The sequence below is a fragment of the Mandrillus leucophaeus genome, unplaced genomic scaffold (assembly GCF_000951045.1).
Source record: "Mandrillus leucophaeus isolate KB7577 unplaced genomic scaffold, Mleu.le_1.0 Scaffold404, whole genome shotgun sequence".
Taxonomy (NCBI): Eukaryota; Metazoa; Chordata; class Mammalia; order Primates; family Cercopithecidae; genus Mandrillus; species Mandrillus leucophaeus.
Window position 1 is genome coordinate 1,310,872 of NW_012104299.1, and position 25,690 is coordinate 1,336,561.

Sequence of the window (25,690 nt, forward strand, 5' to 3'; positions counted from 1 at the left end):
CAGCTCTTAAAATAAATTCTAAATTGTTCTTTAGACAGTAAAGGTTTTCATTAGCTATATTTAGATTTTCTTATGTTTTTGTTTCCAAAGTTAATATAATTTGTATCCTGTGCAGATTTGGATTTGCTGTTCCCCAGAATAAAAACAGCAATTTCAGAAGGCTACGTAATAATTTTAATAATTTCCGCAGGTTTTAATTGCCTGCATACCTGGTAACCCCCCGGACCACCACTAGCTGGTAGAAAGGCACACCCTACTCACATATTATGCATTTCCATAAAGCTGCCAGAGTCCGGAGTTGCCATGTACTATCTACCTGCCTTTCTGTAAAGCACAGCAATGGGAAGAGCGTGCAGGGAAAGTGAGAACGACCAATGTATGGTGATTATACTATGGTTTCGGTTGTCAGTGTGCTATACTTTGAATGTGTTTTCCAATTATTTCCTGCCTTATGTCCACCATTCATATTTTTTATGTCCAGTTTTCTCCTTCCTGACCCAACATTAGCCAATTTTGCTTGGCATAGGTGATTTTTGGCAGGAATGCAAGCTTCGTTACAGTTCTGCTGCCGATCAGCACAGCTGTCTACCTTACTCAGTTCTTGCTTTTGAATATCACCCACAGCACCCACCTACACGGAAGGCAAAGTCTTTCTTCACATCTTCTCATCAAAAGTGAAAATTAGACCGGGACCCAGACAGTTCTAACCCAGCTTTCTTTCTAGTACTATTTTGGTCACTATTTACATTTGCTGGTGAAAAAAGCAGAGGGTTTTTTGTTGTTGTTGTTGCTCAAAGCCCTTTTGAAGCCCCACAGCACAGCAGAAATTACATGTTTGTCTGGGCTTTGCCAGTCAGATGGAAGAGGGCGGCAACTACATGATGAGGATAGTGACGCGAATAACCCTGTCCTGTTTTATGTTATTTCTGTAAGCATTTTTAATATGCCATATATCAAAAGTACTTGGAACTATTTCTGCTTGAGATATAAGCAATGTTAGCCATCATTTCTCCAGCTACTTTCCACCTGACACATAAATACAGAATATTTCAGTCTCCTTAGAGATCTAAAAGAAGTGGATAAGAAGGTGTTTATTTTTTGTTCTACTATTCATCTTCTGTATATCAAATCCGTGAATTATGGAAGAAATGATCATAATTGCCCCATGGGGGCCAGAACCATTAATTTCATACCCTGATTTTCCTTACTTATGGCATCTCAAGAATTATTTGGTTGAGCACAGTGGGCATTCAAGTATCCATTAAATGAGCAGAGGGTGGTGGTGAGTCTCCCTTTCAACATGCTGACTCTCAGATGTTGGTGTGAGGGTGGCAGTGCCCTCTGACCAAGCAGGGAAGGGCTGCTGGGCATGCAGCATTCGCAGCAGTAGATGGACTCTGTTATGCAAATTAACCTGAGCAGTAGGTGCCTCTGGCTGTGGGGAAAGTGGTAGTAGTATTTTATTTTTGCTTTGTTTCTACCCTGGTACTTTGCCAAAATGCATGCAGTGAGCATGCTACTTTGGCAATGGGCAAAGGGTCGGGGGAGTTATGTGTTCAGTCATGTGGTTGTTTGGTAATGGATGTGGTACCTGAAACAGAAGGTGGAATCTGTCTGCTCTACCAGAAGATCATGAATGAGCTCCCAACCCTCTTGCACTTCTTGTACTTTATTGCCATTTGTTCATTTTTGTGACTATAGCGGGGGAGATAGAGGGAATGAAAATGTATGTTAAAAATGTTTTGACTTCACAAATGCTTTGACTCAGATGTTTGATAAAACCTTGATGAATCTCTAAAAAGCTGGAGAGTCCTAGCTTGGTCAGCAGTATACCATTAGATGGCCCTCATATAGAGTTTCCGTAAGAAAAATAATTACAAAAACTTAACAAAAGTGTGATGTGGAATCATATAGGTAAATATGGTTGCCCATTTCTTACTCCCCAGGTGTGATAAAATAGCAACTAACACCTGTTGAGCTCTTATATGTGCTAATACTGAGTTTTTATGTAATAATCCTCATGTCCACCATATGAGATAGGCACTGTTATTATTCCCCATTTACAAATGAGTAAACTGAGGCCCAGAAAAATGTAAATAACTTGCCCAAAGTCACATAACTAGCAAAGAGTTGGAACAGAGATTCCAGCTCAGGCAGCCAGACTGGAAACCTTGATTGCTTCATTACTCTACCATGCATTTGAATGTTTCACCATTAGACTGAACAGCCTCTCTAATACTAGAAGCTCAGTTGATCGTATAACAGTTGAATTTAGTGCTGGAAGATGACTCTCAAATGTCTCGCTGTGGTATAGATGAAAACACAGGTTCAAAGAGGTCACGTGTCTTGCCTCCAACCACGCTGCTAGAGAGAAAGTGGAGCTCCAGGTTCACCACCTACTCGTTGCCAGCAATGAGCCATGCTGTCTCACCCAGGAATGCCATCACAAGCAGTTGACTATCATTACGTGAACCCGTTTGTGTTTTGTTTTATGTCACCACAGGAATTAATTAGTTTTTAGACAGAAACACCCAGTTTTCACTTTTCAATGAAGGTTGCCACTTTGGAGCCCAGCTCATGACAGAAAAGACCAAGAGCAGAAAGTCCTTATTTACAAAAGAGCAGAGATGCAGAGTAAGCTGGGACCTGGATGGCCAGCACACTTCTTAAGCTACAGAGAAACCTAGACCTCCCACTGTGACATCCAGCCTGCCACAAGCCTTACCACCAATGCTCTTTTCTGTTCGTATCTTCAGTTCCTCTCACACAAGAGGTTTCTGTGGAAAATACCTCTAGGTTTGTGATGAAAACTGACATGAGACTTCTGCACACACAGACAGGTTGGATTGGGAGAAGTTAGCACTGGTGTTAAACATGCCATTTAGGGCAAGGGAAGGCCAGGAAATGAAATATGTATTGACTTTATTACTTTCTTGCTGTCTTACACACATACAAATATCATGGGCTTATACCTCACCAAATCCCCAGAAGTATTTCAGGTGACTTAGAGAGATGCATACGGTACAACAGGATAAAAATTAATAAGAAAATCACAGTAAGACAAAAAGATTTGAAAATAATACGAGATCAAGAATAGAATTCACAAACAAAATGCCTGCCATGAAGTCCAATAAAGCTGCTAAAAGGAGAGCTCCATGTTTGGCCTGGGCTTCGTAGCAGCTAAAGACAAGAAGAAATCGAATTTCAGTAGCCCGTGTCCTTACTACAAACCAAGTCAAGTGCTTAGGAGAAGCACAGCTTTTCTGATGATTTTTCAGCAGAGGATCTAGGTCAGGTTTGTTTTGGAGATCATCAGTAGCAATGTAGAAGACATTGCAGAGCAAAGAAAGCTCAGTGGAACAAAAACTGTAAGATGTAGCTGATGTTCTTAATATTCTTACAGGAAAAGCAGTATCAAGTTTCTCAGAGCAATTTTGTATAATGCTGCTCAATGTGGACTGATGGCACACACCTAAAGCACATGCTTCCACCTGGGACCAGATGATGGTTTTGTCCATGAATTAAAATTTGAATATTGATATGGTTTTGCAGTGTCCCCACCCAAATCTCATCTTGAATTATAGCTCCTATAATTCCCACATGTTGTGGGAGGGGCCCAGTGGGAGATAATTGAATCATGGGGGCGATTTCTCCATATTGTTCTCATGGTAGTGAATACGTCTCACAAGGCCTGATGGTTTTATAAGAGGAAACCCCTTTCGCTTGGCTTTCATTCTCTCCCTTTCCTGCCACCATGTAAGATGTGCCTTGCTCTTCCACCATGATTGTGAGGCGGCCTCAGCCATGTGGAACTGTGAGTCAATTAAACCTCTTTCCTTTATATACCCAGTCTCAGGCATGTCTTTATCAGCAATGTGAAAACAGACTAATACAAATATCTAAGAATTGTTGTAACATATATATTGCAAATCTTTATTAATGTTATTAGTTAATTAAAGTAATCTTTTTATTAGAATTAGGCTGCAGATTTGATGTTTTGCTCTCTTGCAAGAACCTGGAATTCAGGCATCTCATTTCACTATGAAGGGGAGATTATTGTTATGTTTGATCCTTATCTGCAGAAGGGAGACGAGAGTGAAGAGGACTCTTCATCCAGCAGGCCAAGAAAAATGCACAGAGACCTGCAACAAAGAGCTGAAGCCGGACAAACAGGGTGAAACAGACGTTGAGGGATATTCCCAGAGAAGAACAGAATATAACAACTAGGAGGGTGAGGCCAGGAGACACCAACACATCCAGTCCAATCTTAGTCATCGTTAGGGACGTTGGTGTGTGAGGCAGGCACCATAACCACTGCACTGGGGTTCAAGTCCCTGGGTCAAAGACAAACAGGAAGTGAAAGCACTTTGATGACAGGTCAAAGAATGGTGTTCTGGAATCCTTAAAATATGTCTTGCCTTACATTAAATTGCCCTTAGGAACTATTTAAGTTTCGGTTGAGAATGATCTAAATGGATTAAAACTTTGTCTGCAATTTAAAGTGACTATAGGACTAGAGTGACCTGAAAAATCAAGGCACCCTTCTGAATTTTCACCGAGGGGCAAGAGAAGAACTGCCTCCACTAAGCAGGATTAAAGGAACAGTGGGAGATGAGAGAGAGAAGCTTCTATGATTATACTCAGGGAGTCCTACAGAGCCAACATGCCAGTTTCATATGAATAGGAAAAAGACGTGGAAAGAAGGCACTGTGCTAATAGTGGTTATATCTGAGTGCAAGGATTATGGAAATTTTTTTTTCCTCTTGATGCTTTTCCATTTTTCTTCAATTAGCCTGTATTATTTTATAATCTGAAGTAAAACATAAATTTTTAAAATTGATATTAGGTCCTAAAATAGGATTTGATCCCTTAGTAGGAGATCAAATGGACTTAGCATTTCAGAAGTTGGACGGGCAAACCATACTAACAGTACATCAACGGGGAAATAGAATTTTTCAGAATTAATTTTGAAAGTCAGATTTCCTAGACCACACTTATTTCAAGAAGACTGGTCATGTAATACAAAAACAAGGGCGGCGGGGGTGGTTGTCAGTTTTGAAGAGAAACACTATATCCTAAGCTTTACATGTTTGGTTTGTGGTGGTTCATTTCAAAGAAGTCATGTTCACCTTAGAGTTTGAGTTACAGGCATGATTCCTTAGCAAAGGAAAGCCTTAGATGAAAGGTGAAGGTTGAACACATTTTCAACTACACTGTTAAAATGTCGGCTACACTGCCAAGAACCAGTCTTGGTTTGTGCTTAATAATGTATTTTTGACTATTTGCATTCCTCTGTTAAGTATGCTGGGTGTGTGGAATTACACCAGTTTTTACACAGTACAAGAAGTTTTTTTTTTTTTTTTTTTTTTGGAGACGGGGTCTCGCTCTGTCGCCCAGGCTGGGGTGCAGTGGCTGATCTCAGCTCACTGAAAGCTCCACCTCCTGAGTTCATGCCATTCACCTGCCTCAGCCTCCCAAGTAGCTGGGACCACAGGTGCCCACGACCACACCCAGATAATTTTTTGTATTTTTTGTAGAGATGGAGTTTCACCGTGTTAGCCAGGATGGTCTCGATCTCCTGACCTTGTGATCCGCCCACCTTGGCCTCCCAAAGTGCTGGGATTACTGGCATGAGCCACCACGCCCAGTCAGTACATGAAGTTCTGATTCATCTTGCACATTGTCTCTTTGATTAAAGTTACTTTGAAAGGTGTTAAAACAATATTAAGAGTTTTTCTTTGTAAAACACATGTTTTTCTATTCCTTATATACTACTAGTGCAAGAAGAAAATGCTTATACATTCCTAACAAGAAACTTTAATCAGAAAGATTAAAGATTAAAGAAGGGAAGTGCTAATGGTAATGAATTTGTAAGGTTCAGAGAATAGTAGGAAGGCAAATGTGACTGGACCAAAGTGGAGACAGGTACAAGGAGAGGCCTGAGAGGCATGTGGAAGCCACGCCTTGTAGGACCTTCTAAGCATGATGAGGAGCTTAGATATTCTAAGCATAATCGTAAGTCGTTAGAGAACTTTGAGCGTGTAAGGGACATGAATGGACAGACCTGACATGTAGAATGTATGGGAGGGAGATGGAGATTGTTATGCTATTGGAGTCATCTTTAGGTAAAAGATGGCCATGACTTGGACCAAGGTAGTACTAGAGATGGAGAGAAGTGGGTAGGTTATGCATGTTTTTAAGGTTTCTCTTTATCAAAGACTTACAATTTTCTGTTCATCATGTGCTACTCCTAGTGAAAACTGAATGTGGCAGGGTAAAGTCTCCTTTAGGGAAAGAAGGGATTCAATGATAACTCCTAAATAATGACTTCCAAAATAAGTGGCTGCTGTATGAAGATAAACCCAGAGGAATGGATGGAGACCAGAAAGGGGGTTCTGACAACATAATCAGAGAATGTCAGTAAAAATGGCATGAAGTGGACCAAAATAAAAGAGATTGAATCACAGGGGTTAGTGGCAAATAAACGGGAGCCTTTGGGAGGGAACAGGTGGAATAGAAGCAAGTTGTCAAAGAGATCTCCTGAGTTTTTGCCTTGGATAACTTGATGCCTCGTGTGTGTGGTAGTGGTACTGTGCAGTGAGGTATAGAAACTAGAAGATGATGGGGAATATTGCCCTGGCAATAATGAATTGGAACGAAGTGATCTATGACTGTAGTCATCGTCCAGAGGAAAAGAGACAAGGACAATAGCCATAGGGCTGAAGAGGAGAAATATTTGGAAGGCTTGTAAATGGTTAGATGGCAGAGAAAATTCAAGGGTGCCCTTGCAGTTCCTGATTTGGATAACTAGGTGAATATGGGTTCCCTTAATCCAGATCTGAATATATACGAACATAATTAGATTGAGGCAAAGGGGTGAGTGGAAGAAGAGGGAAATAAAGTGGGAAAACTGATATGTCCAGTTTTGAACCTGTTAAGCCTGGGACACATGTTGTAAATGTCTAGGAAGTAACCGTGTGTATCTTTCTTGATTTTAGGCATTGCACAAAAGCCCCTCTCCTTTTCACCAAGTGTAACTAAAACCTGCACTCTGAAGTTCACTGTGCTCTGACCTCCTGTTTTCAGGTGTGCCTCCCCTTCACATATTCCAGGTCCTGCTCCATGGACTGCACACCCTTTGTTCAGCACACCCCCATTTTCCTTGTATTTACTTTTGCAAATGCAACTTCTTTGACAGACAATTCTTTCCCCTTTCCACCTTAGGCCTGTCAGAATTGTAGCTATTATTCAAGGCTTTTCCCAAATGCTATTTCCTTCCTGAAGACGTTCCCAATCTCTTTGTGGTTTTCTCATATCATTTTACTGTACATAAAATGTTTGTTTCTTTTTTAGTTTTATTTATGAAAATTTTCAGACATACCCAAAAGTAGAATAGTAGCCTGTCACCCACCTTCAGTAACTATCAAGATTTGGCCACATTTACTTTGTCTTTTCCCCCTCATTCCTTGCTAAAATATTTTAAAGCAAATTCCAGACACCAAATCGTTTCACACTGTGTATTGCAGAATGCCTCTCAGAAACCATGGGCTTTGTCTTACACAGTCACAGTGCCATGGTCATACCTAAGACAGCGAACAATGGTCTTTTAGTATCATCGAGTATTTACTTCATAACTAAGTATTCCAGATTAACTTCAAAGTATCATTTTACAGTTGATTTGTCTGAATCAGGATCCAAACATTACATTTGATTGTTACAGCTCTCATGTCTTTTCAAATCTAAAGCAGACCCTTCCTCGCTTTTTTCCCATGTCATTGACTTCTTGCAGAAATCAGGTCAGTTGTCCTGGAGAATGTCCCACATTCTGGATTTATCTGCTTGCTTCCTTGTGGTGTCATTGAATGTCTTCCTCTGTCCTTCCTTTTTCTTTTTGTTCTCTCAATTGAACACTTAACACACTTACCATGCTCTCCTGCTTTTTGTCCTTATCGCATACTTTCTATGATAATGTAAGTGCGGTAAAAGGTGAGACTATGTCTTACCCAACTCTACCTTCTAATACATTGCACAGACTCAAAAAATAGTATTCGCTTGCGTTATTCAGAAAGAGTTTTATTCCCCTTACCAAAACATGAACTGAAGCTTATTCTCAATCTGAAGAAATTTACATTAGGAATTAAGTTGCCAGAGGAATCTTCTCAATAATGTAGGTCACTATTTCCTCATTTGCGTTGAAAGAATTACAGCCTCACTTGAAGCGGCACATTCTTATATCTGAAAATTCTTGCAGTTGGGAGCATTATGACACAAATGAAATTTCCATGTCCCTTGCATTATCTCTAGGCCCATACAGAAGTGATTTCAGAAATCAACTGTTTTGTGCATTCAGCATGAAAACTAGGTCACTAATCATGTTTCTGATCAGGAGAACTGAATTTTGCTTAGTCGTTCAGAAATCAAACTGAAAGGCTGACTCTAAAAACACCATCACGTGTATGCTTTGTTGTTGATAACTAACTGCAATCCAAGCTTTAATAACTAGAAGGGAGTGGAAGAAACTTCAAAAGGTTGCATGATAAATGTTTCTGACAATGTGTCAGCTGAACATTAAACAGGATCTTTGTAAATCCTCTCATTCTAAGTGGTTTAAACGGAAAGTTTTAAACGTCTTCCTTCATGAGTATTGGCTCCAGATACCACAGAATCCTAAGGTTAGAAAAAGAAAAACACTTTATCTGGTGTGAATGATTTCTATCTGTCATGTGAATGTGGGGTGTGAGAGGCAGGCTCACCTGAGGTTCTCCACCTCTGCATCACAAGCAGTGTCTCTTTCATCGTCTAAGAAGGAGCCATCATTCTATTGGAGTGGCTTCCTTAATAATCTGATATGACCATGTACACACACAAAATTAAGAAAATACAGATGGATAAATATAACATAGTAATACCCTAATGCCGTTTTCCAGATTGTCTCATAATGAGTGGACTGTTGGCCCTCACATGGGTAAAATGAGGTCTAGTAGGACTGGGTAGTTGAAAGAAATGTTTGTGTGCGTGTGTGTATTTTACATATTTTCAAAGAGAAAATGGAAACAAGGGACGTTTCTTCCCATGTGTAACAAAGAACCAAAAACTGGGTGGGTTGAAACAACGAGAAGCTATTATCTCAGAGTTCTGGAGGCCACAAGTCCGAAGTCAAGGTGTGGGCAGGGCTGTGCTCCCTCTGAAGGCTCTAGGGAGGAATCCTTCCTTGTCTCTTTCAGCTTCTGATGTTTCCCAGCAATCCTTGGCATCCATGGCTTATAGATGCATCACTCCCATCTGTGGCCCTGTCATCGCAGGGCCAACCTCTTCCTGTGCATCTCTTCTTGTGAGGACGCCCATCATACTGGATTAAAAGCCCACTCTACTCCAGGGTGACCTCATCTGATTATGTCTGCAAGGATCCTATTTCCAAATAAGACCATGTTCTGAGGTACTGGGAGTTAGGACTTCAACATGTCTTTCTGGAGGATATAATTCAACTCATCACTTTGTGTAATACCCTGTAGTTTTGGCTCCACACTCTAATAGGGAAGCCATCGGAATCATTATGACTGTTGAATCTGTGACACAAAAACTTGTTTTTCTTTTTGTTTTTTGTACATTTTAATTCGTTAAAGACTAAACATCTTAATATTAATAGTAAATCTAGAGCATTTGGGGACACAGAAGGTTTCAGAAGGATGGAAGTAATAGCAGGAGAATGGCATTCTAGATATGATGAAGACAAGACCCACAGAGCTCACAGGGCAATGTGTGGAGCTGGGCCCATTGGTGGCGAGAGGTGGAGGCTGAGAGGCAGAGGGACCTGGGCCATTTCCTGTCTGCAAGACTTCGCAGCTGTGTAGCCTTGATTAGCCTCTAGAAACCTTAGCTTTTCTCTCTCTCTCTTTTTTTTGAAAGGGAGTCTCGCTCTGTTGCCCAGGCGGGAGTGCAGTGGTGCAATCTTGGCTCACTGCAACCTTCACCTCCCAGGTTCAAGTGATTCTCCTGTCTTAACCTCCCAAGTAGCTGGGATTATAGGCACCTGCAACCGCACCTGGCTAATTTTTGTAGTTTTAGTAGAGACATGGTTTCACCATGTTGGCCAGGCTGGTCTTGAACTCCTGACCTTGTGATCCACCTGCCTCGGCCTCCCAAAGTGTGAGCCACTGTGGCCGGCCCTTTGCTCTTTCTTTTAAGGTGAGGTTTCTACCTCAGAGGGACATTGTGAAAGTCAGTAAAGCTGTTAAAGCCACAGCACAGTGCCTGCACATTGGAGCTAGCATGACAGCTTTGAGTTAGGACAGCAATCCCCTCTTATGCACAGGGGTTACATTCCAAGATCTCAGTGGTTGCTTGAAACTACAGACAGCAATGAACCTGATGTATCATATGTTTTTCCTGTATATACATACTTATTGATATGGTTTGGCTCTGTGTCTCCACCCAAATCTCACCTTGAATTGTAATAATTCCCACGTGTCATGGGAGGGACTGGAAGGGGGGTAACTGAATCAGAGAGGCGAGTTTTTCCCATTCTATTCTTGTGATAGTGAATAAGTCTCACAAGATCTGATGGTTTTGTAAAGGGCAGTTCCCCTACACATGCTCTCTCTCTGCCTGCCTCCATGTAAGATGTGCCTTTGCTCCTCATTCACCTTTCGCTATGATTATGAGGCCTCCCCAGTCATGTGGAACTGTGAGTCCATTAAACCTCTTTTCTTTATAAATTACCCAGTCTCGGGTATGTCTTTATTAGCAGCATGAGCATGGACTAATACGTTTATTATGAAGTTTAATTTATAAATTAGGCACTGTAAGAGATTAACAACCATAATAAAATAGAACAATTACCACAATATACTGTGATAAAAATTATGTGGTCTTTCTCTTTCTCCCTTTCTCTCTCTTTCTCTCCTCTCTCACAAAATATATTCTTGTCTGTACTGTACTCATCTCTTTTTGGACCACAGTTGACCATGGGTAACTGAAACTAGGGAAAATAAAACCACAGTTAAATGGGGATTCCCATATAATGAGCACAGTAAGAAAGAAGTCCAAATGGATACATGAAGCTAGTTTAGGAAGGGATTCAGAGCCAGGGAAGAAATTTTAACCTTGACAGGATAAGCATGCAGGGTGCAGGATGCTAACTTTGACCCATCCTGCATGCCAGGATGCAGGAGGACACAACTGGGAAAGAGTCTGGAATCCTGGTATGCAGAAATCAGGACGTAGAGTGGAGTCATTTCAAATAGAAGTTAGGCCAGGTGCAGTGGCTCATGCCTGTAATCCCAGCACTTTGGGAGGCCGAGGCGGGCGGATCACCTGAGGTCAGGAGTTCAAGATTGGCCTGGCCAAACTCCATCTCTACTAAATATATAAAAATTAGCCAGGTGTGGTGGCAGGCACCTGTAATCTCAGCTACTCAGGGAGCTGAGGCAGGAGAATTGCTTGAAGCCAGGAGGCAGAGGTTGCAGTGACAGCCTGGGCAACAGAGCAAGACTCCATCTCAAAAAAAAAAAAAAAGAAAGAAAGAAATTGAAGGAATGTGGGCAACTAACTAGGAGGGAGAACAGAGAGAGAGTGGGGCTTACAGATGATTGTGAGATTTAAAACCAGGAACTGGGTAATTGAATGAATGATTTTGTCATTGATCAGCAGGACAGGTGGAAGAGAAGCTGGTTGAGGGGGAAAATTATGAGTTTGGTCGTGGACTTGGTAAGTTTGAGATGATGGTGAGGCCACCATATATACACATAAGAGAGACAGCTGGAGATGTCAAATTAGAGGACTTGTGCGATCCTGAGTATGGAGATGAGTGTAGGAGTCGTCACCAGGCAAGCCCTACTTAGAGCTGGTGTTTCTGTTGCCCATCAGGCAGGAGAGCTGGATGTCGTGATACGCATTCAAACTCAGTGGCTCTAAAATGGAACTCATGATCTTACTTCCCCAAAACTGTTCCTTCCATGGTTTCTTTTTTGACACCATACTCTAATGGTCAAGCCATTGGCATCATCATTCCTGTTGAATTCGTGTCGTGCAGAAACCTAGTTTTCCCCTTCCTTTCTGTATATTTTAATTCTACTGTGTTCTCTGCCTTAGTTGATGACAGCACCCAAGCCACCTATGCTGAAAGCCTCAGAGTCCTTCTTTAAACCTCCTTCTCACACCTGGCACATTCGTCACACGACCAAGCCCTGCGGCCTGTCTTGTGGCTCTGCTGCCATCCTGGCACGTGCACTCCCCCAGGCCCGTCATTTCCTACCATCTCCTATCCAAATCAAGCTCATCTCCCACGTGTTATTGTATGGCCTCCTGATGGCCTCCCAGCCATGGCAGAGTGAACTCCTGAGACAGAGTTTCTTGCATATTTGGTTACACGGTCTGTAAAACTGTGCTTTTTTATTCTTTTCGTTTTCAGAGTTTCTAAAGCATTTCTCATTGACCAAAAATTTAATGTCCTAAGCCTCATTCTGTATTCCTGGCCTTTTAACAAATGATCATGAAGCTTACGGGTATATTTTTCTGGGCCTGGTTTTCTCCTGTGTACTGAAAGGGCTGAGTGGAAACGGATCCTTGCCTCTGTCCTGTCCCATAGATTCACCCATGTCTTGCCAAGACTCTGTTAATTGTCCCCAGCAGGCCTCCCTGCCACCATTTTCCACACTGTCACCTGAACATTCATCCTGTATTGTAAATCTGATCATCTTAGGCACTTTCGTGGTTCCCATTCCTACAGGGTAAAATCTGTAGTCCTCCTGGCACACAGAGCCCTTCTAAGCAACCCAGGCAGCCTCTCCTGGTTCAAAGCCACCCCTCTGCTTGGCCGTGCCTTCAGTGTAGCCAACGCGCATTGCAGGTCTATGCCTTCGTGTCTTTCCCCCTGCGATGGACTCCCCAGGACCACTCTCCTCTCCTCCTGGGAAACCCTCCAGCTCCCATGTTGCCTCCTCAAGGAAGCTCACTGTGTAAACCTTCCCCGGCGTTTGTTGCTTTCCTCCTGTGTTCAGTCGCAATGCTGGGTAAGACTTCTTTTTAGCAGTACTCATGTGGTATTGTAATAGTTCCTTTATAAGCTTGCCGTACACATTAGATTAGATGCTTTTTGAGGGTAATGTTTAGTACCACATCTAGTACATGCTGTATGCCCATAATATAGAAATACTTCCATTAACTTATGAAATTAATGATCCAAAGGACACAGTGTATAGAAAGAAGACTAGAGAGATAAGAACCTAGTTAGGGAAATATCCACAAGTGAGAGAGAAGAGGAGGAGGAGGAGCAGAAAGCATGTGGGAAGGAGGAGGATAGCATGACATGGTGGTGTCAAAGGGAAGGATTTCTGGAAGGAGAGCGTTCTAATAGTGCCCAGTGCAACAGAGAGGTCCCAGAGAATAGAGTTGTGGAAAAGGCCACTGGCTCATCAACAAGAGAATCATTGCTGACCTTGCAGAGAACAAGTCTCATAATTAGTTAGAAACCAAAATCAGATCACTGATGAGGAAGGAGTTCACTAATGAGGGAGAAATAAGGGTACTGGAGTCAAACACTTGAGAAATGTGGCCAAGAAAAACAGAAACAGCCAGGTGCAGTGGTGCGCCCCCGTAGTCCCAGCTGCTTGGGAGGTTGATGTGGGAAGATCACTTGAGCCCAGGAGGTCCAGGCTCTAGGGTGCTACGATCACGCCTGTGAGTCACTGCACTCCGACCTGGGCAACATAGTGAGACCCCCATCTCTTAAAACAAACAAAAGAAATGTGGCCAATTTCCTGAAGGGCAGATGGGTAAAGACAACATACCAGTGTAGACGCTGAGAGGGACATAGCAGAAGGGAGAGAGCAGCAGTGGTGACCAGCCCTCTAGAGAGTGAAAGAAAGGGTACTGATAGATGTGTTATTATTAAAAAACAAGAAGGGAGGCCATTTCTGACACTTGAGGGAGCAGACTGGATAAAACTCAGTTATTTTTCTCTAGGGACAGAATGAGAGGAAATGTAGCTTAAGGGGGAAAAAAATCCGAGAATTTTAGTGGGAGTACCCCAACTGTTTTTTTTGTTTGTTTGTTTGTTTTTTTTGAGACGGAGTCTGGCTCTGTCGCCCAGGCTAGAGTGCAGTGGCCGGATCTCAGCTCACTGCAAGCTCTGCCTCCCGGGTTTGTGCCATTCTCCTGCCTCAGCCTCCCGAGTAGCTGGGACTACAGGCACCTGCCACCTCGCCCGGCTAGTTTTTTGTATTTTTTAGTAGAGACTGGGTTTCACCGTGTTAGCCAGGATGGTCTCGATCTCCTGACCTCGTGATCCGCCGGTCTCGGCCTCCCAAAGTGCTGGGATTACAGGCTTGAGCCACCGCGCCTGGCCCCCAACTGTTTTAAATGAAAGGCAACTTGCTCTTTATAGAGTTGGTTAATGTTACCAGTAAATGCTCATTACCGTCGTGTAAATAACACTTTCCCAAGCATTTCAGAGACCACTTAACAAATAATGGCGGGGTAAAGGCTGTTGCTCTTGTGAAGTTCAGAGCCTAAAATGAGAAAAGAAGTTAGATAAATTCACAATAGGAAGAGATCTATAAATATGTTACCATATAGGGAATATAATGACAATGGAAAATAGTTTAATCTGTGTTGGAAATTTTTCATGGAAGAAATGAATCTTAACTTCAGTTTTCATGGAGGAGAAATACAGTCTGGTGGAGAGGATTGGAAATGATACTGCAGGCTCAGGGGATGGCATGTGTGAGTGATTACTCTTTGTAAAAAAATCGAAATTTAAATGAATGGCTTATAGGTCCTCCCTCTTCCCTGGACTTGCGCTGAAGAGGGGTGGTCTGTGAGGATTGAACAGTTAACACTCTGTTCCGCAGAGACTGAACTCAAGTTCCAGTGCTTATCACCCTGGCCAGACAAGGAAATGCCTCTATGATCTTGCAAAATCCTAGCTGTGGTTCTTGAATTTGATCCTAGATTTCTACCACCCGAGATAAGAACTTGTTCACAAGTGAAGCTGTCTCGAGCGACGAGCGACGAAGGTGGGGAAATGTGCTTTGAATTTCCTGAGTAGAAACAGACTGGCCCCTTTAAGAGGAGATGTGGGTAATGTCAGGATGGTCTTTTGTGTGACTAGGAAAACATGAATGAGGTGCGTTAGGAGATTCCGGCTTCCTTAGATCATCAAAGTCTTGAAATAACATGATTTCTTTTCCTGGAACCCCTGTTAAGACCAGGAAACATTAACTTTTTTAAAAAGTGCATTTTTAGGACCTTTAAAGGAAGTCCTTTAGGAATTTGAAGGACTGAAAATAGGTGAGAGAGAGAAGAGAAAACGCGAACACTTTTGTACTTGAAGAATAACAAACAAGAAAAACTCTTGCTCTGTATAGCGTCCACGGTTTTTTGCCTTTTATGTTGAATCAGTAGCCTAATAAGTACTACAGCAACAGCTCATATGCAAGTGCCGTTTCTCGTCCGTGTGGTTTGTCGTTTGTCGCAACAACAACTAAAAAGTTTTCACGTGAAAGGAATTTTGCCTTATGTGAGGAGTAACATTTGTATTGGGTAAAAACCTCCGAAGATCTCTTTTCCTTCACATCAATATCACAAAAGAGACAAAATTATCAGGGTTTTTTTTTTTTTTTAAAGAAAAAAAAAATAAATGTTGCTTGGAATGTGAAAAAAACGAAAACCTGAACATAAGCCATAGGGGAAAAAAATTATACAGTTCTGCTGTGAATACATTAGTGGCCTCTGCAGTAGTAACTGCGGCTCCGGCTTTAGATCTGCAGCATAACCCGTTTTCCATGACTGTAGAATCACTAATAAAACTGTTTTTTATGGTTTGTTATTCATCCTGGGTAGGTCTGAATGAAGAAATCGCTTTAAAAGAAATCTTGAGTGGCATTTCAGTTGAAGAAGACTAGTTACTTTTGTTAGTAGATTTAGCCTATTTAAAAATAATAATAAAACAGAAACTATAGTGGCCTCTGTAAATAGCCCGTGAGACCACCCAGTAAAAATGTCACGCTGCCACTGTGTCACTTTCGGTAGCCCCAGATTTATCGCTCCTTGTGTGGATGACAGGGCTTGATCCTCTTGCTTTGTCCTAGTCATTTACAATATGATTTAAAAAAAAAAAAAAAAAAAAAAAAGTCTGTAAATCTCACATGAAAATAGAGCAAGATTTTACTGCTTTATTTGTGTTTTACCTTAGCCTTCATTTAACAGTAGTAGAAAGAAAAACATTTACTGTTTCGGTGTCAATTTACATTGCAAAAGGAGACCTCATCAGAAATATTATCAGCCCAGTTAATAGATTGAATTGGAGTAATGCTGCTTAAACAAGTGTGGGCATTATTAAGAAGGTAATTAAGGTTTAAATGAGAGTCACCCTTATTTCACCTTTATAATTAGTGTCTCTTCACTGTAGTCACAGCTCAGGCATCACGCCTGTCTGAAGGACCAAGCAGCCAGGGGAAGAGAAGTTTATGTCAAGATTTTATAACTTAACAAATATTTTATGACATACATTTAAAAATCATCTTACATGTTTTAAATGGAAAACAGACCATTACCACGAAAAAATAAACATTGAATTGGATTGTATGTAAATTATACCTCAATAAAAATAAAAATAGGCCTTCCCTTTCTAGTTATCTTTTCCTTAAGTCAAAATATGCACATCCTACCCCCGGTCTCTTCATTCTGTCTTCAAAACATTCATGGGGTCAATCCTCCCGTATCCCTCCTGCCCACTGAGTGGCGAATGAATCATCTGTTTTCTCCAAAGTAGGATAGTAAATTCAAGCCTCATGAAGGAAAGGATATGATGACCTCATTTTTTTTTAAGTGGGACTTTTTTTCTTTTTTCAGTGTTTCGACTTTTTATTATGGAAGCTTTTAAACAGACACAAAAGTAGGGAGAAGAGTACACAGAACCGCTGTCTACCCGTCCCCCTGCTTCTGCAGTTTCCCGCAGTTAGCCGGGGTAACTTCTTGGCAGCATCTTCAGTATAAATACTCTGGCTTTTTCTTCTTGCTAAAACGCAGCTATGCAGAGCTTGCAGCTCGCAAGGCCCCTCTCTGCGCTTCACCCAGCGGAGGTTCAGCTGGTTCCTTGTTTCACGGCCACAGACTGTACCCAAGGCCCTAAAAATCTACAACGCTACCGACCCCGGTATTATATTTATATAGGGCAAAACTTTAATCAACACTCTTTCTGCTTACATAGGGTTCAATCCAGTTTATTTTACATAACAGAACACTATAGCATTCAAGGTTCCCACTTCCCAGAGGACATGTGGATGAACCTACGGACAGAACCAAGGAAAGGATCCATTTACCCTCGGCCCCTTCAGGTAGGGCAGGCCCAGAAGAATGTGCTCATAGACCTCATGGTGATTTGTGAAAAGGCCAGGCACTGCTAGCATTTTACCAAGACTTAACAACACAGAATGAGGCAGAATATGTGTCAAACACATTACATTTCAACTCAATGAGAACTGCTTTGAAACCCTCTAAAAGGGGACAAGAACCCGACCCTACGAGCTCCATGACAGAAAATGTGTAAGAGAATGTGTCTCTGGAGTCCGCTCTGCTAGGACAGTGTTTCCAGGGCCGCTGACTCAGAAGGGTGACTTTTCTACTGCTGATGATTCTGTCTTGATTTGCAAGTGGATTTTTCCAAATTTCTCATACATGGAGTTTTGATAAAGATGGGAAAGTAGAGTTTGAAATTGTATTCTCTGATATGAACTTAAAGTACCGATATTCTGAGCTATAAGCTGAAGACCAATTTGTATGCTTAGACAGCCTGTTGGGAAAAGGGTAGTAAGGTAACAGCTCTTGGGTTGCTGGAATGGAGTTGGCTAAGAAGTGGGCCAAAGGCGAGATCAGAAATCTCTAGAAAGATATCTGGTCTTGCTACAGTACTACATCTGAAAGCCTCTCTCTGTTATATACCTTGTATTCTGGGAACATTTAAAAAAAAAATTTTTTTTTTTTTTTTTTTTGAGACGGAGTCTTGCTCTGTCACCCAGGCTAGAGTACAGTGAGGCGATCTCAGCTCACTGCAAGCTCCACCTCCCGGGTTCACGCCATTCTCCTGCCTCAGCCTCCCGAGTAGTTGGGACTTGTGGGTGCCCACCACCACGCCCAGCTAATTTTTGTTTTGTTTTGTATTTTTAGTAGAGACAGGGTTTCACCATGTTAGCCAGGATGGTCTCGATTTCCTGACCTCGTGATCCGCCCACCTCGGCCTCCCAAAGTGCTGTAATTATAGGTGTGAGCCACCACGCCCGGCCGTGTAAAAAAAATTTTTTAATCATTGCGACATAGTATATCTGTCTTCCAATAAAGTTTTCCTTTATTAAATAACCTTTAAACCACTTTATAATTAAAATGAATTTGTGTTTCATTTATTCATTATTAAAAGGCATGTATCTGCGATCACTTTATTCTTGTTTAATTGACTCAGAACTACAAGAGAAAACTGCTTTTTAAATAAGACTCCAAATAATTCCTTAATGCGTAGTTTTACAAGTTAAGGAGTGGCTTGAGCTGAATTATGTTCATACATTTTATTAAAATAACGTTGACTAGTTACTGTTTTTTCCCCAAACTCACAGAAAAGCCCTGTACTGTCACAGGTGCCATTCAATGGGCACATTAGCTACCAGGTCTTTTTCCTCACCCTGAGGAGCCCATTAACATGTTCAATTTTTTACACTTTCATTTGCTCTCATTATTTTCAGATTTGAAACAAACAAATCAAATTATCCTACAACGCTCTCCCTTTGAAAGAGTGCGGTGTGCGCTCGTTGTTCTTGTGGAGCTTATTATGTCGTTTACATTTTTCTTCTGGAAAGTGTCATTCTTTACTCCCGACCAGGAGAAAGCACTCTGAAAGTCAGGAGCGGTGTAGCTTCCTACAGCCAGCTGACTTACATCATATTTAAAGGCAGATTTAATTGGGAGAAAAGAACTGTCTTTTCAGTAATGATGCCAGTTAACACTGCAGAGTTAGGAGAGGAGGGACAGTTCTGCAGAATAAACAGTTTAACTGTTCAAGTTGGATTTTGTTTTATATTTTTGACCCAGTGTTGGACATTCTATTCTTTAATTATCTTGGGCTTTTCTCCGGAAGAAACTAAAAGTTGTGATTTTGTGTGTGTGTGAAATGTCAAATTTGAAGCTTTTTTGAATAAAGAAGACACAACTTAAAGTCCCTGGTTGTACTTACTGAGCAATTGTGGTCATTTTCACATAGTCCTTATGTCAAATTCTGAGGTTGGAACTCTAATAACCTAATAATTTTTTAGAATATAAAACCAGGACCAGCCGCCAGTATAAACTGTCATTTTCCTTTCATGCAGTACATTTTGACTTTTTTGAAAGTGAAATATTATTTGGTGACTTTTCAATTTTTTTAACTGATCTTTAATAGTTAACGGAAGTCATTTCTAAATACAACTGCTTTCTCTGATTAACTTTAGAAAGATCACATTTTACATCTTTATGAGGAAATCTTTAAAGGCCTGCCTTTTTGAAAAGCGAATGTAATTTGAATTCCATTTTAATAATATTGATAAAACATAGTCGACTTCATAGTCTGTTCACTATATGAAGTACAGAAAAAGGATCAGATCTACTTCGCTACGCTGCCTTCCTTGGAACTTTCTTTCAGCTAGATTTGCATAATATGTCATCCTGACTTCTCCTCAGTTGCCTCCTGCCTATCTGGACTTTCAGCAGCTTTCTGGGCCTCCATCTCCTCCTCTGCCTGTCTGAGTGTGGGCATCCCCCAAAGGGCAGGTTTTAGAGCCTCTGCACCTCTGTCTGAGAGCATGCCCCACTCTTCAGACCCACTGAGCAACGTGATCTGCTAGCTAGGGGTTCTAGCAAGCGCTGGTTGCTGTACCGTTATCCCTTGGACAGGGTGGCTCCTAAACACAAAAGCTTATTTCCCACAGCTCTGGAGGCTGGGACATCCAGGATCAAAGCACCAGCAGATTCAGTGTCTCGGGAGAGCCTGTCTGATTCCTAGTTCATTGACACCCATCTTTGTGCTGTGTCCTTTCGTGGTAGAAGGGGCCAGGGACCTCACTCAGAGCTTTTAGAAGGGCACCGGTCCCATTCTTGAGGACGTTCCCTCCCAGAGGTCCTGCCTCCTAATAGCTTTGAGGGTTAAGATTTCAACATATGAATTTGGAGGAGGCACAAATATTCAGACTCTAGCAATAGTTCCTCCTTGAAGTCCCACCAGCACCTTCACCCCAGCATGTCAGAAAGCACACAGCCCCACCGCTTCTGACTTGTGCTTAGCAAGAATTCACTATTCTCTGGTCATTCCATCTCAAAGCCTTGGGGTGTCTCTGAGTCCCTTTTTTCCAATGTCCTGTCAATGGTTCCACTGCACCCATCCCCTTCTCCATATCCACCACCCTCTTTCCAGGCCTGTTGTCTTTGGCTTTCACTTTTGCAGCATCCTCTTTTTTTTTTTTAATCCCATGACTTCACTGAGCAGAACTATTTCCTCAAAACTCAAGAGAAACACACAGTTGGGCATGAGTAAGGCCAAATGCTTCTGTGGAAAAAGGAAGAAAGTTAGCTTCTGGCTTTGGCATTTGGGAGATGACAAGTGACTGGTGTGAAGACTGACTCAGGAGAGCAGTGGGGACGGGGGCAGGTGTAACGGGGTATGTAGTGAGTGGGGGAGGATGTGGGATGCCGAGTGTGGCACTCTCAGGGTTCTGCAGGTGAAGGCAAGGAGGGAGAGAAGCCGGGAGGTGGGGAACAACTCTTCATTTTAGGGAAGGGAGAGGCACACCATCTTTCTTTTCTGTGAAATAAAATTAAAAGCAAAAAAAAAAAAAAAAAGGAATATTTTATATTGTAGCAGAAACCAGACAATATATTATCAATTATTATTATTGTGATACGTGTGTGTATGTTCAGAGATAGATATAGATATTTGGAGGATATATTTGTATATTTTGTGTCTCAGGACACATAATCACCTTTGGTTAAATGTGCCCACATGAAGGACAGTCAGAAGCCCTGATGATTGAAGTAAATATCTTTAGGGAGTAGAGTTTAAATGTTTATGACTTCCTTCCACAAACATGAATTCAGTGTCACCTGTGTACCAGGCATTGAGCTGGCTTGTCACTGGGCTTGCAGAAATAAAGAAAGGAGATCCCTGAGCTGCAGTTTCATGCAGACAGTTGCATGCCACCCAGACATGTAAATTAATTATCTTAAACACTAGATGGATGAAAGCCCAGAGAAGTCCATATTTAGCTCTTGTACAGATCAGGGCAATTACATCATTGAGCAGAGTAGGTGCGGTAGGGACTTCCAGGCAAAGAAAAGAGAAAATCAGTACAGAGTGGGAAAGAGGCAGCATGGAGTAGCACAAGCATATTGAATTTGAAGTTACAGAAATGTGTTAAAATTCCAGTCCAGGCCGGACATGGTGGCTCACACCTGTAATCCCAGCACTTCGGGAGGCTGAGGCGGGCAGACCACAATGTCAGGAGATCGAGACCATCCTGGCTAACATGGTGAAATCCTGTCTCTACTAAAAATACAAAAAATTAGCCGGGCGTGGTGGCACACGCCTGTAATCCCAACTACGTGGAGGCTGAGGCAGGAGAATTGCTTGAACCCGGGAGGCGGAGGTAGCAGTGAGCCGAGATTGTGCCACTGCACTCCAGCCTGGGTGACAGAGCGAGACTCCACCCCCCCCCCAAAAAAAAGAAAAATCCCAGTCCAGTGCCTTACTGCTAACCACATGGACTTGAGCAAAGTAGTTAACTGCATGCAGCCTCAATTACATCCTTTCTAACATAGACGAAATAATACTGGGTGCACAAAATTGTCATAAGGGTGAAAAATAAAATCCACTCTGTGGATGATAGCGCCTGTTATTATTGCTGGTAATGACATCTGCATGGCACACCAAGGCTTCCTACGGCACGGCGTGGCTGGAGACCAAGCCAGTTGATGAAGGCCCTTGGATGCTATGCTAAGGAGTGAGAGCTGTCTCTCAGCAGGGCTGGAGTGTTGTTTCAGCATTTTAGTCAGGGAATAACATAATCAGATTTAAGTTTAACAAGATCACTGTGACAGTGGTGTGGGGATGGATTAGAGAGCAGGAAAAAGTGGGGACAAAAAAAATGGATAAATATTCTTCCCGATACAGTAATCATTACTTTCCCCAATTATGCCATAAGAGAAGCTGATGAGATCCTATTTATTGGTAGCTATGAAAGTCGGGAGCAGGGGGAAGGCTACCTCATCAACAAGCACAGGAACTATTACATTCATCATTTTGGAAGTAGAACACAACAGAATTATAGACAATTCAAGAATGGAGAGATTTCCAAGCTCATTCTCAGACCTGGTTGAATTGTAGATTTATAATCAAGTCTCATATCAAAGACACCCTAAAGCATGCAAGCTCACTCACAAACCATTTCAGACACCCTAAAGCATGCAAGCTCATTCACAAACCATTTCAGACACCCTAAAGCATGCAAGCTCACTCACAAACCATTTCAGACACCCTAAAGCATGCAAGCTCATTCACAGACCATTTCACTTTTTAAATTAGTTCTTAGCCTGGGGTCCATTCACCGATGGGCTTCAGGCAATCTAGGAATGCCCTACAGGGAGAGGCAAAATCATAAAACTATGGTTTTTCTCCTTCTAGGGAGTAACTACTTAGCTTTCATGAGATGCTCAAAGGAGTCTAGAACCTCCCAAAAGGTTAAGAACCACTATGTATCTGGACATAAAAAAGACTGGCATTGTGTCGCAGGAATCTTTAATGGACACTAACTTAGCCATTGTGTCTGAACTCCTGTCTCCACCTGGATGTGTAGTAGGCATTTCAAACTGAACCCAGCTGAGGCTGAGCTCCAGCTCCTCTCCCCCAACACCTGCCCTGTCTCTGTGAATGCCAACTGCAGTCTTAGCTCCTCAGGCCAGAATCCCTGGGGTCCTGTTTATTCCTCTCTGCTTCCACTGTCTCGGGGCCATCATCTCTATTTCATACCTGGACCTGATCCTTCCTTCATCAGCTGCTACCACCTGGCCCCACTCTCCATCTTCCCTTTCCCAGTGTTGCAGTGGCCTCTCCCCTGCTCTCTGCCTCTGCCTTGACCCTCAGTCTGCTCCTCTCAGGCCTCCCCACCCTGCTCCCTGCCTCTCCCCTACTCCCTGCCTCTGCCTTGCCCCTCAGTCTGCTCCTCAGACAGCTATGAAAGCAGCACCGGCTCCCCACCCCCCAGCAGCTTCCTGTCCACCTCTAGGCAAAATCTAAAGCCGTTGACCTGCGAGACTCCATGTGACCTGATGTGACTTGAACCCTCTTATGTCCTTGACTTCACTGCTGCTGCTTTGCTTACTCTCAACAGTGACCTTGTGGCTTCCACAAACATACCATCTCGGAGTCATTCCACATGCAGCGGCCACTGCTTGGAAGGCTCTTCCTGTGGAAATTTACATGTGACTTGCTCTCTCTTGTCCTTCAGGTCTTTGCACAGATAGGCCTTCTTGGACCATCTGTTTAAAATTGCAATCCCTGCTTCCTCACACCACTCTAGAATGTCCCCTTCCCTGCTTTATTTTTCTTCTGCACTCATCACAGATATATAATACACTTGCTGTTTGCTTATTGCCTACCTCCACCCCATTATAATCTAAGCATGTGAATGCAAGGATTTTTTTTTTTTTTTAACAGAACAGGGTCTCATTCTGTCACCTAGACTGGAGTGCAGTGGCACAGTCATAGCCCTCTGCAGCTCCAAACTCCTGGGCTCAAGTGATCTTCCTGCCTCAGCATCCTGAGTAGCTGGGACCACAGGTTTGCACCCCCACACCCAGCTAATTAAATTTTAAAAATTGTAGAAATGATCTTGCTCTGTTGCCCAGGCTGGTCTTGAATTTCTAGCTTCAAGTGATCCTCCTGCCTTAGCCTTTGGAAGTGCTGGGATTAGAGATGTGAACTACTGTGCCTGACCAGGGTTTTTGTTTTGTTTTGTTTGTTTTGGTCTATTTTCTTTCACTGCTATGTCTACAGTACCTATTTCAATTCTTGACATAGAGCAGGAACTCACTAATATTGACTGGATGAATTGAATTTTGTGAATTTGACACCTTTGCTGTTACCACCCCATGCATTCTGCTCACTGTAACTTTCCATGTAGTGTTTCTATAATGACACTGGATTGTTTGAATGGACAATCCAGTGTCATTATAGAAATAGTACATGGAAACTACAAGTTCTTTTTCTAGTTCACCTCTTTACCTAACATAGTAATTGATACAGTGATAATTATTGGTCTTTGTGGTTTCTATTTCCCATATCAACCTGAATTCTATTTCAAACAGCTACTTGGCAACTGAAAGAGTTCACCTCTGTCCATTTCTTACAAATTCCTCAAATTCCATACCATTCTCTCTGACTTTATAAAGAAAGTCATTTACGGCTACTATAATTTACTCAAATTATCATAATATAATTTTGAAAAATGTTATGCTAGTCAGATATTACAATTCCTATCTGTCACAGTGATATTCAGAGTGTAAGTGTATCTTGCAGGTGTCCTGAGGGAACCATTTTCATTGCAATCGTGTTATGCTTTATTACATATGCTTTATTACGTGCTTGTGCTTCTGCGCGAGAAGGATATGAGACGTTTTAATGTATGACTGACACCTGCCAATTTGTCTGTTTTATAACTTTGAAAGTTTTTGTACTAGGTATTCTTAAAGCAGAAAGCATCTTGGCCTGACACACAAAAGTCTGATATTGTTTTGCCTGAATGCTTTGGAACAAGAGTAAGAAACTAGAACTCTGAGGCCTTTTTAATGCCAGTTCATGGTGTAAAACTGTTTTTTCAAGTGTGCTAATTATTAATGATATCTTTATTTTATACTGTTTCAGATTTTACAAGATGAATTAGAAAACCGTTCTAATCAGGTGCGATGTGCAGAGAAAAAGTTACAACACAAAGAATTGGAGTCACAGGAACAGGTACCCTCTCCTTTCCTGTTTGACTCTCCTGTTTACTTTCTCTAGGTCAAGAAGTGTGTGCGGCCGGGTGCAATGGCTCACTCCTGCAATCCCAGCACTTTGGGAGGCCAAGGTGGGTGGATCACCTCAAGTCAGGAGTTTGAGACAAGCCTGGCCAACATGGCGAAACCCCGTCTCTACTAAAAATACAAAAATTAGCTTGGTGTAGTGACGGGTGTCTGTAATCCCAGTTACTTGGGAGGCTGAGGCAGGAGAATTACTTGAACCCCAGAGGCAGAGGTTACAGTGAGCCGAGATCGCACCATTGCACTCCAGCCTGGGTGACAAGAACAAAACTCTGTCTCAAAAAAAAGAAAAAAAAACAGTTTACACATTACCTGTTTCAGTTATGATGCTTTGGGTGCAAGTAACAGAATATCCCACCCATGGTTGACATAAAAAATAAAGCAGTTTATTACCTCACAGAACAAGAAGTCCACAAGTAAAGCATTCTCATGGCTCTGCCGTTGCTGGCTTCATTCTAGAAACTTCATTCTTGAAGTTTCAGGATGGCTGCAGCAGTGCCAGGCATCCTGCCCAGATCTGCACTATTCGGAGGCAGAAAGGGGCTGCCAGTTTCTAGGGCCTAATGTGTAAGGAAGTCTTTCCCGGAAAGACCCCCTCCCTTTA

The 25,690-nt window shown here is 42.2% G+C and overlaps 1 protein-coding gene across 3 annotated transcripts in view; it reads left to right on the plus strand.

Moving 5' to 3' along the window:
• Positions 1-25,690, plus strand: part of CEP112 (centrosomal protein 112kDa) — a 587,957-nt gene that overhangs the window by 508,866 nt on the left and 53,401 nt on the right. For all 3 annotated transcript variants that reach the window (XM_011992146.1, XM_011992147.1, XM_011992148.1), the window contains one exon: positions 24,932-25,021. In XM_011992146.1, the coding sequence (XP_011847536.1) occupies positions 24,932-25,021 (90 nt within the window). The remainder of the gene's footprint in view (positions 1-24,931; positions 25,022-25,690) is intronic.